The sequence below is a fragment of the Scyliorhinus canicula genome, chromosome 15, assembly GCF_902713615.1.
Source record: "Scyliorhinus canicula chromosome 15, sScyCan1.1, whole genome shotgun sequence".
In the NCBI taxonomy this organism is placed as follows: domain Eukaryota; kingdom Metazoa; phylum Chordata; class Chondrichthyes; order Carcharhiniformes; family Scyliorhinidae; genus Scyliorhinus; species Scyliorhinus canicula.
The window spans coordinates 24,957,878-24,973,427 of record NC_052160.1 but is presented as its reverse complement, the minus strand read 5'-3'; the positions used below and the strand labels follow the sequence as shown (position 1 = coordinate 24,973,427).

Below are 15,550 nucleotides of genomic sequence, written 5' to 3'. Positions count from 1 at the left end.
TTCATCAAGCAAGCCTGCCTCCCATCCATTGACTCTGTCTACACCTCTCGCTGCCTTGGGAATGCGGGCAGCATAATCAAAGAACTCTCCCACAAGGCTATTCTCTCTTTTAACCTCTTTCATCAGGCAGAAGATACAAAGGTTTGAGAACATGCACCAATAGATTCAAAAACAGGTTCTTTCCCGTTGTTACCAGACTCCTGAATGGCCCTCTTGTGGACTGAACTGATCTTATGGACTGAACTGATCTTTCCAGAGTGTGTGATACGAATGGGGTATTGATGAATGAATGGTGGCTGCACCACTGTGTGCATTAGAAGGGGCTGTGGTACTAATGGATGAATGACAACTATTAATGTCGTGTGGGATAGGGTTTTTAAAAAAATGAATGCATGGAAATTCATTGTGTTGTGAATGGAATTACTTTATTATGGAATGCGGGCATCTATGTTGCTCACCCCTACTTATTTGCCCTTGAAAAGGTTGTGTTGAGTCCATGTGATATTGGTACCCCAGCAGTGCTGTTAGGAAGAGAGACTCAATATTTTGATCCAATGACAGTGAAGGAACGGCGATACAGTTCCAAGCCAGGATGGTGTTACTTGGAGAGGAAATTGGAGGTGGAGGTGTTCCCTTGCATCTGTTGCCCTTGCCCTTCAATGTGGTGGAGGTCATGGGTTTAGAAGGTGCTGTTGAAGGATGCTTGAAACGTTGCTGTATATGGTACACACAGCTGCTACTGTGACTGTTTAAGTTGGTGAATATGGTGCCAATGAAGCAGCTGCTTTGTCCTTGACGATGTTGAGCTTCTTGAGTATTGTTGAAGCTGCACCCATCCAATGCAAAGTGGAGAGTATTCCATCCTGACTTATGCCTTGTAGACGTGGACAGACTTTGGGGAGTAAGGAGGTGATTTTTTTCTGCAAGGTTCCCATCCTCTGACCTGCTGTATTACTTATATGGCTGGTCCAGTTAGGTTTTTGGCCAATGGTAAACCCTTGGATATTGAAATGGGGGGTAACAGAATCACAGAATTGTTACAATGCAGAAGGGGGCTATTTGACTCATTGGGTGCGATTCTCTGGCTGCATTGCACTTGAGCGAGTGCACAGCGTGGCCGGAGAATCCCAGGAGAGCCCTCCCACGGGCTTCCAGGCAGTCTCCGCACCTCACGGGATTCACCCAAGGCGTTGGATTCGGAACTCCGCCCAAAAGTGGCGGGATTAAATGGCACTCGCAGATGTAGGTCTTCAGCCTACTTACCAGGGATACACTGGCCTCCCTCGATTCTCCGGCATCCCCAGGGAGACTGCAGCTGGGTGGCGATTAGTGCTCGTCCACAAGAACATGGACCAGGCGGAACGGCACTCAGGGGCTCTCCCAGACCTTTGGAAGCCCCTGGGTGGCCAGGGTCAATGCAGGATGGCCCCCTGGCCCTCCCCCTGGAACGTGGGCACCTTGGCACTGCCCAGCTGGCACATTGGCACTGCTACCCTGACACTGCCAAGGTGCCCAGGTGACACTGCCAAGCTGACTGGAGCATTACCAGTGTCAGTGCAAGGGTGGCACTACCAAGGGAGCCATGCCCATAAAATGAGGATGGAGGGTGGGTTTAAAAGGTGGGATATGCAGGGCAGGTATGTAGGGGCTTCTGGGAGGTTGCGGGGGTGACGGGTGGAGTCCTGGAAGGGAATGGGTTCTGTAAGGGACTGTGAGGGGGCCTCAATTGAAGAGAGGGGCCCAAAGTGGGGTGGTCCTCACTTGGGGGTGAGGGGTAGTGCCCATCAGTGTGGGGGGTTGCATTGCCCATGGGTCGGGGTGTAGCTCACATGGAGATCGGGGTAACCTTTCAAAATGGCAGCCCGATCTCCGAGTTCAGCTCCCCTGTGCTAAAAGAAATTCTAAGCGTGGGCTAAAGTGGTGAGAAACTCCACAGGGCCCAGTAGTCACTTCCAAGAGGGAATTTGATAAATACTTGAAAAGGAAAAAAAGGGCCTCTCTTCTGTGCTCTGTGAGGAGGAGAGTGAGATTCTTTCAAATGTCTAGTGCAGGAATAAAGGGGCTGAACTGCCACTGTGCCGTATGATATTCAATACATTATTTCAAAAGGAGAAGTTGGATGGTTTGTAAAAGAGCAACATTATGGGTAACAGTAGGGAAACGGGATTTAGATTTGTGAAGAAAAATGCAGACATATTCTGCTTGGCACACATTCTCTACTGATCGATAGATAACTTTACAAATTAAAACTGTAAGACAGTGATCCAAACAGAAGCAGCTCTTTTTTTAAGAGGTGCATAACTAATATAAAACTATATCCTCAAGCAAAGGAAATGCATAATTTAAATCATAATAGAATTATTCATGCTATTCCTGTGCAGCACCAGCTGTAGACACAGTTCTATGAGCTGGGACTGAGCTCCCACCTTTCGTTATGGGTCTCAGTGTTGAATTTTCTTGTAAAACAAGACTGGGACATTACACAGGTCCTTCAAGGCGCTATATAAATGCAAGTTGTTGTGAACACGCCTGGTCGCGTCAGCGTGGCCAGGGCGGGTCTGTCAGCGGTGTCACGTGACCAGGGCGGGTCTGTCAGCGGTGCCACGTGACCGGGTGACGTACCGAGCTGCCGGATCACTTTTTCTATCTCGAGTCGATTAATAAACAAACCGTCCGCGAGCGGCTGAACTGCTCAGTGCGGCAGTTAGTGAGTGAGTTAAACCGCCGCCCCTCGATTATACACCCCCCCTAAAATCCTGCAGCTCTGTGACTGGATCCAGGATGGAAGCGGATCCGCAGGGTAAGAACTGTGAACAGTCCCAGATACATTTAACAACTGCTTCCCGGAGAGGGAGGGAGAGAGGGGGACCGGGAGAGAGGGGGACCGGGAGAGAGGGAGACCGGGAGAGAGGGAGACCGGGAGAGAGGGAGGGAGACCGGGAGAGAGGGAGGAGAGAGGGACCGGGAGAGAGGGAGGAGAGAGGGACCGGGAGAGAGGGAGGAGAGAGGGACAGGGGGGGGAGAGAGGGACAGGGGGGGAGAGAGGGACAGGGGGGGAGAGAGGGACAGGGGGGGAGAGAGGGACAGGGGGGGAGAGAGGGACAGGGGGGGAGAGAGGGACAGGGGGGGAGAGAGGGACGGGGGAGGGAGGGAGTGGGGGGGGGAGGGAGGATGGGGAGGGAGTGGGGGGGGGAGGGAGGATGGGGAGGGGGAGCTCTGGGGGGGAGGGAGGATGGGGAGGGGGAGCTCTGGGGGGGAGGGAGGATGGGGAGGGGGAGCTCTGGGGGGGGGGGGAGTGTGAGGGGAGCTCTTGGGGATGGGGAGGGGGGGCGGGGAGGGAGGGGGAGCTCTGGGGGGGGGAGTGTGAGGGGAGCTCTTGGGGATGGGGAGGGGGGGGGCGGGGAGGGAGGGGGAGCTCTGGGGGGGGGGGGGTGTGAGGGGAGCTCTTGGGGGAGGGGGTGAAGGAGTGTGAGGGAGTGAGCAGGAGGAAAGAATCTGACTAAGGAGTGGAAGGTGGGGGAAAGTGTGAATGGGAGGGATCTGGGGGAAAGAGTGTGAGTGGGGGGGATCTGGGGGAAAGAGGGGGGATCTGGGGGAAAGTGGGGGAGATCTGGGGGAAAGAGTGAGTGGGGGGGATCTGGGGGAAAGAGTGAGTGGGGGGGATCTGGGGGGGAAGAGTGGGAGGGATCTGGGGGGGGAGAGTGGGAGGGATCGGGGGAAGAGTGGGAGGGATCTGGGGGGAAGAGTGGGAGGGATCTGGCGGGGGGGGGGAAGAGTGGGAGGGATCTGGGGGGGAAGAGTGGGAGGGATCTGGGGGGGGAAGAGTGGGAGGGATCTGGGGGGGGGAAGAGTGGGAGGGATCTGGGGGGGGAAGAGTGGGAGGGATCTGGCTGGGGGGAAGAGTGGGAGGGGGCTGGGGGGAAGAGTGGGAGGGATCGGGGGGAAGAGTGGGAGGGATCGGGGGGGAAGAGTGGGAGGGATCGGGGGGGAAGAGTGGGAGGGATCTGGCGGGGGGAAGAGTGGGAGGGATCTGGGGGGGGAAGAGTGGGAGGGATCTGGGGGGGGAAGAGTGGGAGGGATCGGGGGGGAAGAGTGGGAGGGATCGGGGGGGGAGAGTGGGAGGGATCTGGCGGGGGGGAAGAGTGGGAGGGATCTGGGGGGGGGAAGAGTGGGAGGGATCTGGGGGGGGAAGAGTGGGAGGGATCTGGGGGGGGAAGAGTGGGAGGGATCTGGGGGGGGAAGAGTGGGAGGGATCTGGGGGGGAAAGAGTGGGAGGGATCGGGGGGAAGAGTGGGAGGGATCTGGGGGGGAAGAGTGGGAGGGATCTGGGGGGGGAAGAGTGGGAGGGATCGGGGGGGGAAGAGTGGGAGGGATCTGGGGGGGGAAGAGTGGAGGGATCTGGGGGGGGAAGAGTGGGAGGGATCTGGGGGGGAAGAGTGGGAGGGATCTAGGGGGTGGAAGAGTGGGAGGGATCTGGGGGGGAAGAGTGGGAGGGATCTGGGGGGGGAAGAGTGGGAGGGATCTGGGGGGGAAGAGTGGGAGGGATCTGGGGGGGAAGAGTGGGAGGGATCTGGGGGGGGAAGAGTGGGAGGGATCTGGGGGGGGAAGAGTGGGAGGGATCTGGGGGGGGAAGAGTGGGAGGGATCTGGGGGGGGGAGAGTGGGAGGGATCTGGGGGGGGGAGAGTGGGAGGGATCTGGGGGGGGAAGAGTGGGAGGGATCTGGGGGGGGAAGAGTGGGAGGGATCTGGGGGGGGGAAGAGTGGGAGGGATCTGGGGGGGGAAGAGTGGGAGGGATCTGGGGGGGAAGAGTGGGAGGGAACTGGGGGGGAAGAGTGGGAGGGATCTGGGGGGGGGGGAAGAGTGGGAGGGATCTGGGGGGGAAGAGTGGGAGGGATCTGGGGGGGGATCTGAGGGAAAGGGTGTGAGTGGGGGGAATCTGGGGGGGAAAGAGTGCGAATGGGGGGGGAGAAGGTGTGCGAGTGGGGGGAATCTGGGGGGGAAAGAGTGCGAATGGGGGGGGAGAAGGTGTGCGAGTGGGGGGGTAGGTGTGTGAGGGGGGTAGGTGTGTGAGGGGGAGGTAGGTGTGTGTGGGGGGGGGGTAGGTGCGTGAGGGGGGGGGGTAGGTGCGTGAGTGGGGGGGGTAGGTGCGTGAGTGGGGGGGGTAGGTGCGTGAGTGGGGGGGGTAGGTGCGTGAGTGGGGGGGGTAGGTGCGTGAGTGGGGGGGGTAGGTGCGTGAGTGGGGGGGGGAGGTGCGTGAGTGGGGGGGGGAGGTGCGTGAGTGGGGGGGGAGGTGCGTGAGTGGGGGGGGTAGGTGCGTGAGTGGGGGGGGGTAGGTGCGTGAGTGGGGGGGGGGTAGGTGCGTGAGTGGGGGGGGGTAGGTGCGTGAGTGGGGGGGGGGTAGGTGCGTGAGTGGGGGGGGTAGGTGCATGAGTGGGGGGGGTAGGTGCGTGAGTGGGGGGGGTAGGTGCGTGAGTGGGGGGGGTAGGTGCGTGAGTGGGGGGGGTAGGTGCGTGAGTGGGGGGGGTAGGTGCGTGAGTGGGGGGGGTAGGTGCGTGAGTGGGGGGGGTAGGTGCGTGAGTGGGGGGGGTAGGTGCGTGAGTGGGGGGGGTAGGTGCGTGAGTGGGGGGGGTAGGTGCGTGAGTGGGGGGGGTAGGTGCGTGAGGGGGGTAGGTGCGTGAGTGGGGGGGTAGGTGCGTGAGTGGGGGGGGTGGGGGTAGGTGCGTGAGGGGGGGGTAGGTGCGTGAGTGGGGGGGGGTAGGTGCGTGAGTGGGGGGGGGGGTAGGTGCGTGAGTGGGGGGGGTAGGTGCGTGAGTGGGGGGGAAGGGGTGTGGAGGGGGGGAAGGGGTGTGGAGGGGGGGAAGGGGTGTGGAGGGGGGGAAGGGGTGTGGAGGGGGGGAAGGGGTGTGGAGGGGGGAAGGGGTGTGGAGGGGGGGAAGGGGTGTGGAGGGGGGGGAAGGGGTGTGGAGGGGGGGGAAGGGGTGTGGAGGGGGGGAAGGGGTGTGAGATGGGGGGGAAGGGGAAGGTGTGTGGTTGGGGGGTAGGGGTGTGAGATGGGGAAGGGGAAGGGGTGTGGTTGGGGGGTAGGGGTGTAGTGGGGGGAAGGGATGTGAGTGGGGGAAGGGGGGAATGAGTGAGTGGGGGAAGGGATGTGAGTGGGGGGGTAGGGGGGGAATGAGTGAGTGGGGGGTCTGGGGGGAAGGAGTGTTGAGTGGGTGAGGATCTGGGGGGAATGTGTGAGAGGAAGGTATCTGGGGAGATGGAGGGGTGAGTGTGGGGAATTGTGATTTTGAGTAGGGATTGAAACTACAGCGCCGCCTTGTCCCAGTCGCCCTAACTGTGGTCACTCCAATCGTATTAAATCTCTGTTACTAAATTCTGGTTATTTTTCAAGCTTGCTCTTTATTTGTTGCCTTTCCTATTCAGTCCCAGTGGTGATCCTGTTGTCGCCTCCGCAGCTTCGCCTCTACTCTCCTGAATGTTTTGCTGAGGGACATGGCCTTACAATGGGGGCGGTGTCTCTCGGAATGTGTTTGTGTCCAAGTTAATAACGGGTATCTATCTTATCCCCTTCCCTCCTCCTGTTTATTTTATATTTATTTTGTAACAAACTTGTGGCTAATCAGATGTATCGCTGCACTATGATGTGTTAAATGTGCATTTGACACGGCTTTTAACCTCGAACTGTTATTGTCACCGAACCCCGTCTGTTTTGCGGGGGTGGGTGAGGTGGGGGGGGGTGGGGGGGGTGGTTTTTGTATCTTTCTTCAGAATTTTTTTTTCTCTTTCCACACTTTTTGACCTTTGGCGTTACCCTTTTTTAAATGATTAATGTTCTTGTTTTAAATGTTCCTGGTTTTGAGACAATGAGATTCAGTTGTTCGCTATTTGTTGCACTGAACTTGAACCAAACCTGATGCAAGTCAACACGGTTCGTTATCAACAGTGACTATTGTGGTTTGTTTTATTGTAAGCCGTTATTATCCAAATTAAGCAGGAGACTTGCAGTCTATGGAGACTGGTAAACCATGTTCGTATTGCAATTTGATCATTGTAACGAGGCACCATTTATTTTGAATAGATTGGTTTTTTTCTGAGATGGCTTATCTCCCTGGTAACTTGACCAAATCGCCCTTCAGTAGCACGAACCTTGATCATGCATGTTAACAGGCTGTGAGGAGCATTAGAACCAAATCCTGTTGACTCCCACTTTCCAGCAGAGGTGTATAGGATTTTTTGATAATTATGTTTTTCTCTCTCTCGCACTACTCCCACTCCCTGTATAAGCCTGGAGGTATTGATACCAATTATGGTCTTTCCTTCCCATCCCGCCCCCCATACTCTACAGTTAGCTTGGCAAAATCCCTATGAATCTAACTGGTTGAAATAGTTGGTCGGGAATTAGAGAGACTATTAAATAGCTTCAGTGTGTGAGAATCAGAATGATGCAGAACTGATTGAGGCCTGTCAACCTTCTACTTTTAAAAACTTTATGCACCCTCACCCACAAGGTAATAACCAAGTTGCAAAGATATGTTGTACATTATCCTTTACACCATTCAGGATTAAACATATAAACTTTCAGGCTACACTTGAACAACAATGAGCTGTCTTTGAAGTAGGGAACTATTCAGAGTTACCTAATTGAATATTGTGCTATTTAATGTGTTCCTCTGACCTTCAAATATTCATTGTCTTCGCACTGACAATGTAACTTTTTTTTAGGATTCTTTGAAATTATCTCATGGCAAACTTTACAGAGGCTAAAGTATTTGTTAATGCAGTAGTTCATTTACTTCCACATTTTCTAATGCTAACTTGTTGGGGTTTAGTTAATATTCCTGGCTGACCATAGATGTCACAGAATTGCATTCACCATTATGCACTTTTCTGCAATTGGTGCTCTCCCATTCCAAGTTTGTCCATACACAATCTCTCTTTCTCATTTTTGGCAGTTTCATAGTCTATTCCCAGAAAACCTGCACTTTCCAAGAGCATTAATCGTTTGGCATGTTGGTGCACATGTTATTTATTGTGATCATTCACTATAACATTCTTTGGACCCAATGACAGTATCCCCGGAATGTTAATTGACTGATTACTCATTTGATGGTTGTTTTGGAGGTGAAATCTTGCTGTAACATAGTTGATACAGTGGTCAGTTTACCCCAGTTGGCTCGACAGCTGGTTTTGTGATGCAGAGCTGCATTTGTGATGCAGGGTTCAATTCCCGTATTGGCTGAGATTATTCATGAAGGCCCTGCATCCTCAATCCTACTCCTCGCCTGAGGTGTGGAGATCCTCAGGTTAAATCATCACTGGTCAGCTCTTCCCCACAAAGCAGCCTTATGGTCATCTGGGACAGTGGTAACATTACCTTTTACCACGAACACAGGGGCCTATGCTGTCACAATGAGCTTCTAAATAACTTCTTATTACTTTTATTACTTTATGCACCTTTACTCAAGGTGATACCCAAAAGTCTAGTCTTATAAATCTTTTCAGTAGCACTTAGCATGTTTCTGTGCCTTTGTCTGATGACCAGCTGACTGCACTGGCCCCATTCATCTGTTTTACACACAATCTACATCTTCCTCCAAAATAATCTTGTCAAGAATGCTTACTGCCAAGGACAGTGTGTGCCTTAACTTGGTGCATCCTACTGTATTGAGAATACAGCTAGCCAAATGTATAAACTTGTCAGCCAACTTGCAATTACCAACTGACATTCGATTTGTGAAATGTATTGCATCCTGATGAGCCATTTCCTATGGATCGTGTATTTCTTTTCTCTTTCCTGAGCACATGTGAAAAGTAGTCCCCATGATTTGTTGTTTCCCCCCACTAGTGCAAGTCTCTCGCAGTTGCTCTTCTGTAAAACATTTCAATGTTTACTTTCAGGTTGGTTTGCCTTTCCTACTGGCTGTCGTTTTCTGCTTTTGTACCATAAATGTTGTCTTTTCTTTGAGTGAAAAGGAAAAAGAGAGGGAGCTCTCTTTAGGGTGCCCTGAAACTGTAGGAGATATGACAGGCTTATCCTAGTCTGATGGGCAATGCATCAATCAGTCTTGGTCCTTTCCGTGGGAGCTGGAGTTAGAGGACATTTTTACAAAATGGATCACGCAGGTGCAAAGAAATACACTGGGCTTAGATACCATAGAGCTGTTTTCTTTAATTTCAAATAAATAAGCAACACCCCAGGTTTTACTCACTTTATGATTCTCACTGGGAATGAGCGTGGGGATATAGTTCCTGGTTTTTGGAGGGGGGCGTTGGGAGTGGTGGTGGGGGAAAGGAACAAAATCATCACTAGTGACTGTTGTGGCTGTGCAAGTGATCCAACTTCATAGTGATGGCCCCACAGTTAAATTGTGTAGTCATATCCACTATCTAGATTTGTGCTTGAGGAATTGCCTGTTGAAGTAAAGCCCCCTGGCTGAACATGTGTGTCAAGGAGCAGAAGGGGCTGAAGGAATTTTTAATTCTTTATGGGGTCCATATACCTTGAATATATATCTGGTATTTTGATGGTTGAATATTCAAAGTCGATAAATACCATTTTTAATCTGTGGAAATAAATGTTTTAGAATAGCTATATGAAATGAAACCTAGCTTATTTCTGGGAACTATTTTGCAAGTATTGTGCAATGATACTATGATATGTTGCACACACCTAGTTGTATTATTGAGGTTGAGTGACTTGACATCCATTTAAGTTCATGCAGTCACCTTATTACAAAACGATTATAAATTGTCATTTAGTGGGCAGAAATTTCCCCCCTAAAGGCCAAAATGTCAGATTCTGTCTGAATACCGGCTTGTTTCTCCCAACACACACACACACACACCACACACAGTAGTGATTCCTGCCAGCATTCCGTCACGTTAACGGGGTTGGGGGGTGGAGGAAGATGTAATAATCCCAGAAGCAATGGCGTTTAACCATTTAATGACATTTAAATTCATGGTAATTGGCATGGACCTGGTAATGTCACCAATTTGGGGTGGGGTGCGGGAGGAGAGTGGGCACGGTGGTGAGATCTCAAACTGAGATTTGCATCCACACCGAATGGGTCCTGAAAATATCACCCAGTGTTTCATAAATTTTGTGCTTTTATAATCTTTTTGAAACCGTGTTATTTTGATCTAGAGTTGCAAAATAAATTTTTTTAAAATGAGCGACAGCATTTGCAGACTGATCAAAGACATGTTCTTCAAGAGCTGTTGTGTTGACTGCAAAGGCAGCATTTATTGCATACCCCTGATAACCGGAGAAGGTGGTGGTTACAACTGAGTGGCTTGCTTAGGCCGCTTCAGAGGGAAGTTAAGAATCAATCACGTTGAAAGAAAGTCGAGAGTCACATACAGCAGGACCAGCTAAAGAAGGCAGGCTTTCTTTCCTGAACAATGTTAGTGAACCCAATGAGTTTTCTCAACTGTTTGGTAGCTTCATGGTCATCATACCGTGGGCAGCACGGTACCATTGTGGATTGCACAATGGCTTCACAGCTTCAGGGTCCCAGGTTCGAGTCCGGCTTGGGTCACTGTCTGTGCGGAGTCTGCACACGCTCCCCGTGTGTGCGTGGGTTTCCTCCGGGTGCTCCGGTTTCCTCCCACAGTCCAAAGATGTGCAGGTTAGGTGGATTGGCCATGATAAATTGCCCTTAGTGTCCAAAATTGCCCTTAGTGTTGGGTGGGGTTATTGACTTATTGGTGCTAGTGTTTTATTCTGGATTTATTAAATTAATTAATTGAATTTAAAGTTTCCAATGTCATTTTGTCATGTGAATTCACTTCTCTGGATTATCAGTCCACGGCTCTGGATGAACATAACCACTATGCTACTGTACCAATATTTTTTTTAAAACCCCCGAGAACCTGGCAGCAATTTATGCACCCATCCATGAGCATGTTAGGAATTTGAGGAGCTGAGCTTGAAATGCCCCCATTGGAATGAGAGCTCTTTATCATCATAGAATTTACAATGCAGAAGGAGGCCACTCGGCCCATCGAGTCTGCACCGGCTCTTGGAAAGAGCACCCTACCCGAGGTCAACACCTCCATCCTATCCCCAAAACCCAGTAACCCCACCCAACATTAAGGGCAATTTTGGACACTAAGGGCAATTTATCATGGCCAATCCACCTAACCTGCACATCTTTGGACTGTGGGAGGAAACCGGAGCACCCGGAGGAAACCCACGCACACACGGGGAGAATGTACAGACTCCGTACAGACAGTGACCCAAGCCGGAATCGAACCTGGGACCCTGGAGCTGTGAAGCAATTGTGCTATCCACAATGCTACCGTGCTACTATCAGAGAGAATGGTGCAAAATTGATTAGGCTCAAATTGAATGCCCTCCAGACTATCTATCTCTGAGGAGAGGTAATCTGTGTGGGAGCTCCTGAAACTCTGATGGCTCAGCTGGCTAGGTGCCTGACTTAATTTGGGTGGAAAGCTTTGCAACAGCAATATTCCTCTAGGACAATGATCAAATCATTCTGGAATTGAAGAGCAAAGTAGCATGTGTTTCTGAAATGGGGAATGTCTTAGTCATAGCGAACTGTGCTGTTGCTGTTAAATAAGGGACCAGGATCAGCACTTTAGTCTGACGTTATATAATTGAACCAATGGGACATATAAACTCTTGGGTGCGAGAGGTTGCCATCAGGATAGGAAAGGAAAGAGTGATTATAAAATAATGTAAGTGCTGAGGAAAAAGATTATTAATAAAACGAACCATGGGCAGCACGGTGGCGCAGTGGTAGCACTGCAGTCTCATGGCGCTGAGGTCCCAGGTTCGATCCCGCCCTGGGTCACTGTCCGTGTGGAGTTTGCACATTCTCCCCGTGTTTGCGTGGGTTTTGCTCCCACAACCCAAAGATGTGCGGGTTAGGTGGATTGAACACGCTAAATTGCCCCTTAATTGGAAAAAATGAATTGAGTACTCTAAATTAAAAAAAAATAAAACTAACCATTACATTGAGTGCTGTCCAGAAATATCTGTTAAAGTTTGTAAATATCTAGAGGTTTTTTTTAAAAAGTAGGACATGCAAATCTGATGCATTTCAAAGCTTTCCAGAGAGGATTCCAAGTCATTGATAAGATAGGAAAGTGTCTTAGCTGCTCAAGGGAATGCATCCAGGCATGACATCTGATGGTACACAATAGCTCATTCAGGGTAACTTTATAAAGAAAACACTTGGGGGATAAAAAGGAACAATTGGAAAACTGTAATTACAGTGGTCATTGGGGAGAAGATTAAACTGTTTACGTGCGTGGGAGGGAATCACGGTGGTTATGGAAAGCGAGTTGGTTTGTGATGACTAGTGAATCCCCACAGGATTCTATGCTTGGTTTTCATTATATTCACTAATGATCTCCATAAGGATAGTATAAAATGAATCTCTAAATTTGCTATGGTTTGACCTTGAACATTGAAAGTTTTTTTTGTTGCAGTGTTATGGCATCTCTAAACCAGTAGGGTGGGAGAACAGCCTGCTCGCAGGCTCTAGTGCAGGGGTGGGCAAACTACGGCCCGCGGGCCGCATGCGGCCCGCCAAAGGTCTTTATGCGGCCCACCAAGATCAAGTCATCAAAAAAAAAATGTTTAAAAATTTTTTTTTTTATAAGGTTAATGGGGGGGGGGGGGGGGGGCTGTTGGGTTACTGGTATAGGGTGGATACGTTGACTTCAGTAGGGTGATCGTTGCTCGGCACAACATCGAGGGCCGAAGGGCCTGTTCTGTGCTGTACTGTTCTATGTTCTATATGAGGTGCCCAGAATCATATTCTATATGAGGTGCCCAGGGGCAGCAGGGTAGCATGGTGGTTAGCATAAATGCTTCACAGCTCCAGGGTCCCAGGTTCGATTCCCGGCTGGGTCACTGTCTGTGTGGAGTCTGCACGTCCTCCCCCTGTGTGCGTGGGTTTCCTCCGGGTGCTCCGGTTTCTTCCCACAGTCCAAAGATGTGCGGGTTAGGTGGATTGGCCATGCTAAATTGCCCGTAGTGTCCTAATAAAAGTAAGGTTAAGGGGAGGGTTGTTGGGTTACGGGTATAGGGTGGATACGTGGGTTGAGTAGGGTGATCATGGCTCGGCACAACATTGAGGGCCGAAGGGCCTGTTCTGTGCTGTACTGTTCTATGTTCTATGTTCTATAATCGGGTGAAGCGCCATTTTTGAAAAGTAGAGAAAAAGAGGGCTAAAGGCAAGATGCCGCTGGGGGAAGCGCTGAGGTATATGCCGCACGCTAATTGGTTACAACCGGGACTATTAATTAATATACTATAGGGCCCTTTAAAATTGTGAATTTCTGAATGTGGCCCTTGCATGGAAAAGTTTGCCCACCCCTGCTCTAGTGCATTCCATCAGAACACAAGGTTTTAGAATCTTTCATTCCTAGCCTCCTTTTTTTCTTTTCTCTCCCCATATTTTTTTTAAAGATAGTGAGTGAGGCAGCTGATTTTCTTTTTCCTTGGAGCCGAACAGTGCAATATTATAATTGATGTGGTGTTGGTCCTTGTGTCACTGCGCGAAGATACCTGCATTGATGCATGGGTATCCTCACAACATCGTTGTTGTATAGTAAAACTAAATAATTATTTCTGTAAACAAAAGACTTGCTATGGGGACATAAAGTTCAATTTGTGTATAGACCAAGTTGCTGCATTTTTCTGACCCTGTTGGAATTATGTTCCATTCGATTGTCACCTTTCTTTTTTTCAGTCTCCCTATCTAGTTGTTACACAGTGAAGACAGACTCTTGTTTCATTGCCCATTTTCAACAAGATAGAATGTAACCATCTCCTCTTGACATTCAACGACATTGCTATCACTGAATTTCTCCGTCATCAATATCCTTGAGATCACTTTATCATATAAACACTGTGACTACAAGAACAGGTTAGAGGCTGACAATTTAGTGGCAATGCCTAATCTCCTGTCTCTACAAAGTCTGCCCACCATCTATCAGGCACAAATCAGGAGTGTGATGGAATACACATATAGTAAAATGTATAGTTGAATTCATGCTGGACAAAGATGTTTGTCTGTGTGGTAGTTTCAATTGTTTTTTTAAAATTTAGAGTACCAATTCTTTTTTTTTCCAATTAAGGGGATATTTAGTGTGGGACATTCACCTACCCTGCACATCTTTTGGGTTGTGGGGGTGAGACCCACGCACACATGTGGAGAATGTGCAAATTCCACACGGGCAGGATCGAATCTGGGTCTTTGGCGCCATGAGGTAGCAGTGCTAACCACTGTACCACCGTGCAGCCCAATTCCAACTGTTTCTATTGTCCTCAAGAGGGCTAAAGTAAATACACCAGCAGTGGTTGCTTAGTAACTGAGCCTTGTAAGGAAATGAAGCTTTTAAGTTTTAGTTTAGCTAATTTAATTGCAGTTGGAGATAGTGAGAGAAAAGGCAGTTCTCACATCTCTGCTAGAGGCATAAAAGCAAATTACTGCGGATGCTGGAATCTTTGACAGAGTCATCGGACTCGAAACGTTAGCTCATTTCTCTCCCTACAGATGCTGCCAGACTTGCTGAGATTTTCCAGCATTTTCCCTTTCATTTCTGCAGAAGCAGTTGGTTTTGGAAGGCTAATGAGAGAACATCTCTCTCGGCTTTGCTGGAAGAAAAGCCATACTATAGAGTTAAGAGAACGGATGCTGGAAATCAGTCCAACTAGTTAAGGAAACCAGAGAAATGAAGAGAAGTCTCCAAGAAGTCTGGAGTTAATGGAACCGATTACTGTTCAGTAAGTCAGAGTTGAAAAGGCATTAGATTGTGAGAGGTCCGAAAGATATCTACAGTAGTGCTGAGGTTTGTGAGAAATTACTACAGTTTGGGAGACATTATTTGAAGTAATTGTGGAAATTTGTGGCTGGACCTCAAGAGTTTGTGCAAAAACCTTTAAGACAAAGGAAACCTGAAGGAAGAGGTCTAAAATCTGAAAACGAAACCTTTGACTAGGGCCTTTTCACAGTAACTTAATTGAAGCCTACTTGCGACAATAAGTTGTTATTATTGATGCAAGCAGCGGAGGGAAAGCGTAATTTAAAATCCGATTTGAAAGCGTGACTTTAAAAGCGGAATTTGAACTCACTCGTGTGGAAGCTGGAGTTCAGTGAGACAAGGTGACTCGTGGTATAAAAATCATCTCGGGGGATTTTGAGGCGAAATCCAGATATTCGCTTGGGTTTAAAAAAGTGTGTGTTTGACCACAGTTATATCGTGTGCTTAAAGAGGACTTTGTGTGTTAATGGAGCCATTGATATTGTGTGTTAATGGAGCCATTGAAGTTTAAGATGTACTTTGTAGGGCAGCACGATGGCGCAGTGGGTTAGCCCTGCTGCCTCACAGCGCTGAGGTCCCAGGTTCGACCCCGGCTCTGGGTCACTGTCCGTGTGGATTTTGCACATTCTCCCCGTATTTGCGTGGGTTTCGCCCCCCACAACGCAAAGATGTGCAAGATAGGTTGATTGGCCATGCTAAATTGCCCCTTAATTGGAAAAAATGAATTGGGTGCTCTAAATTTATTTT

The 15,550-nt window shown here is 49.7% G+C and overlaps 1 protein-coding gene across 1 annotated transcript in view; it reads left to right on the top strand.

Moving 5' to 3' along the window:
- Nucleotides 1-2,598: 2,598 nt before the first annotated feature.
- The window catches only part of cyth3a (cytohesin 3a), a 105,292-nt gene continuing 92,340 nt past the window's right edge, over nucleotides 2,599-15,550 (top strand). Inside the window, exon 1 of the mRNA XM_038819951.1 lies at nucleotides 2,599-2,800. Coding sequence (XP_038675879.1) covers nucleotides 2,782-2,800 — 19 coding nt within the window. The 5' untranslated portion in view covers nucleotides 2,599-2,781. The remainder of the gene's footprint in view (nucleotides 2,801-15,550) is intronic.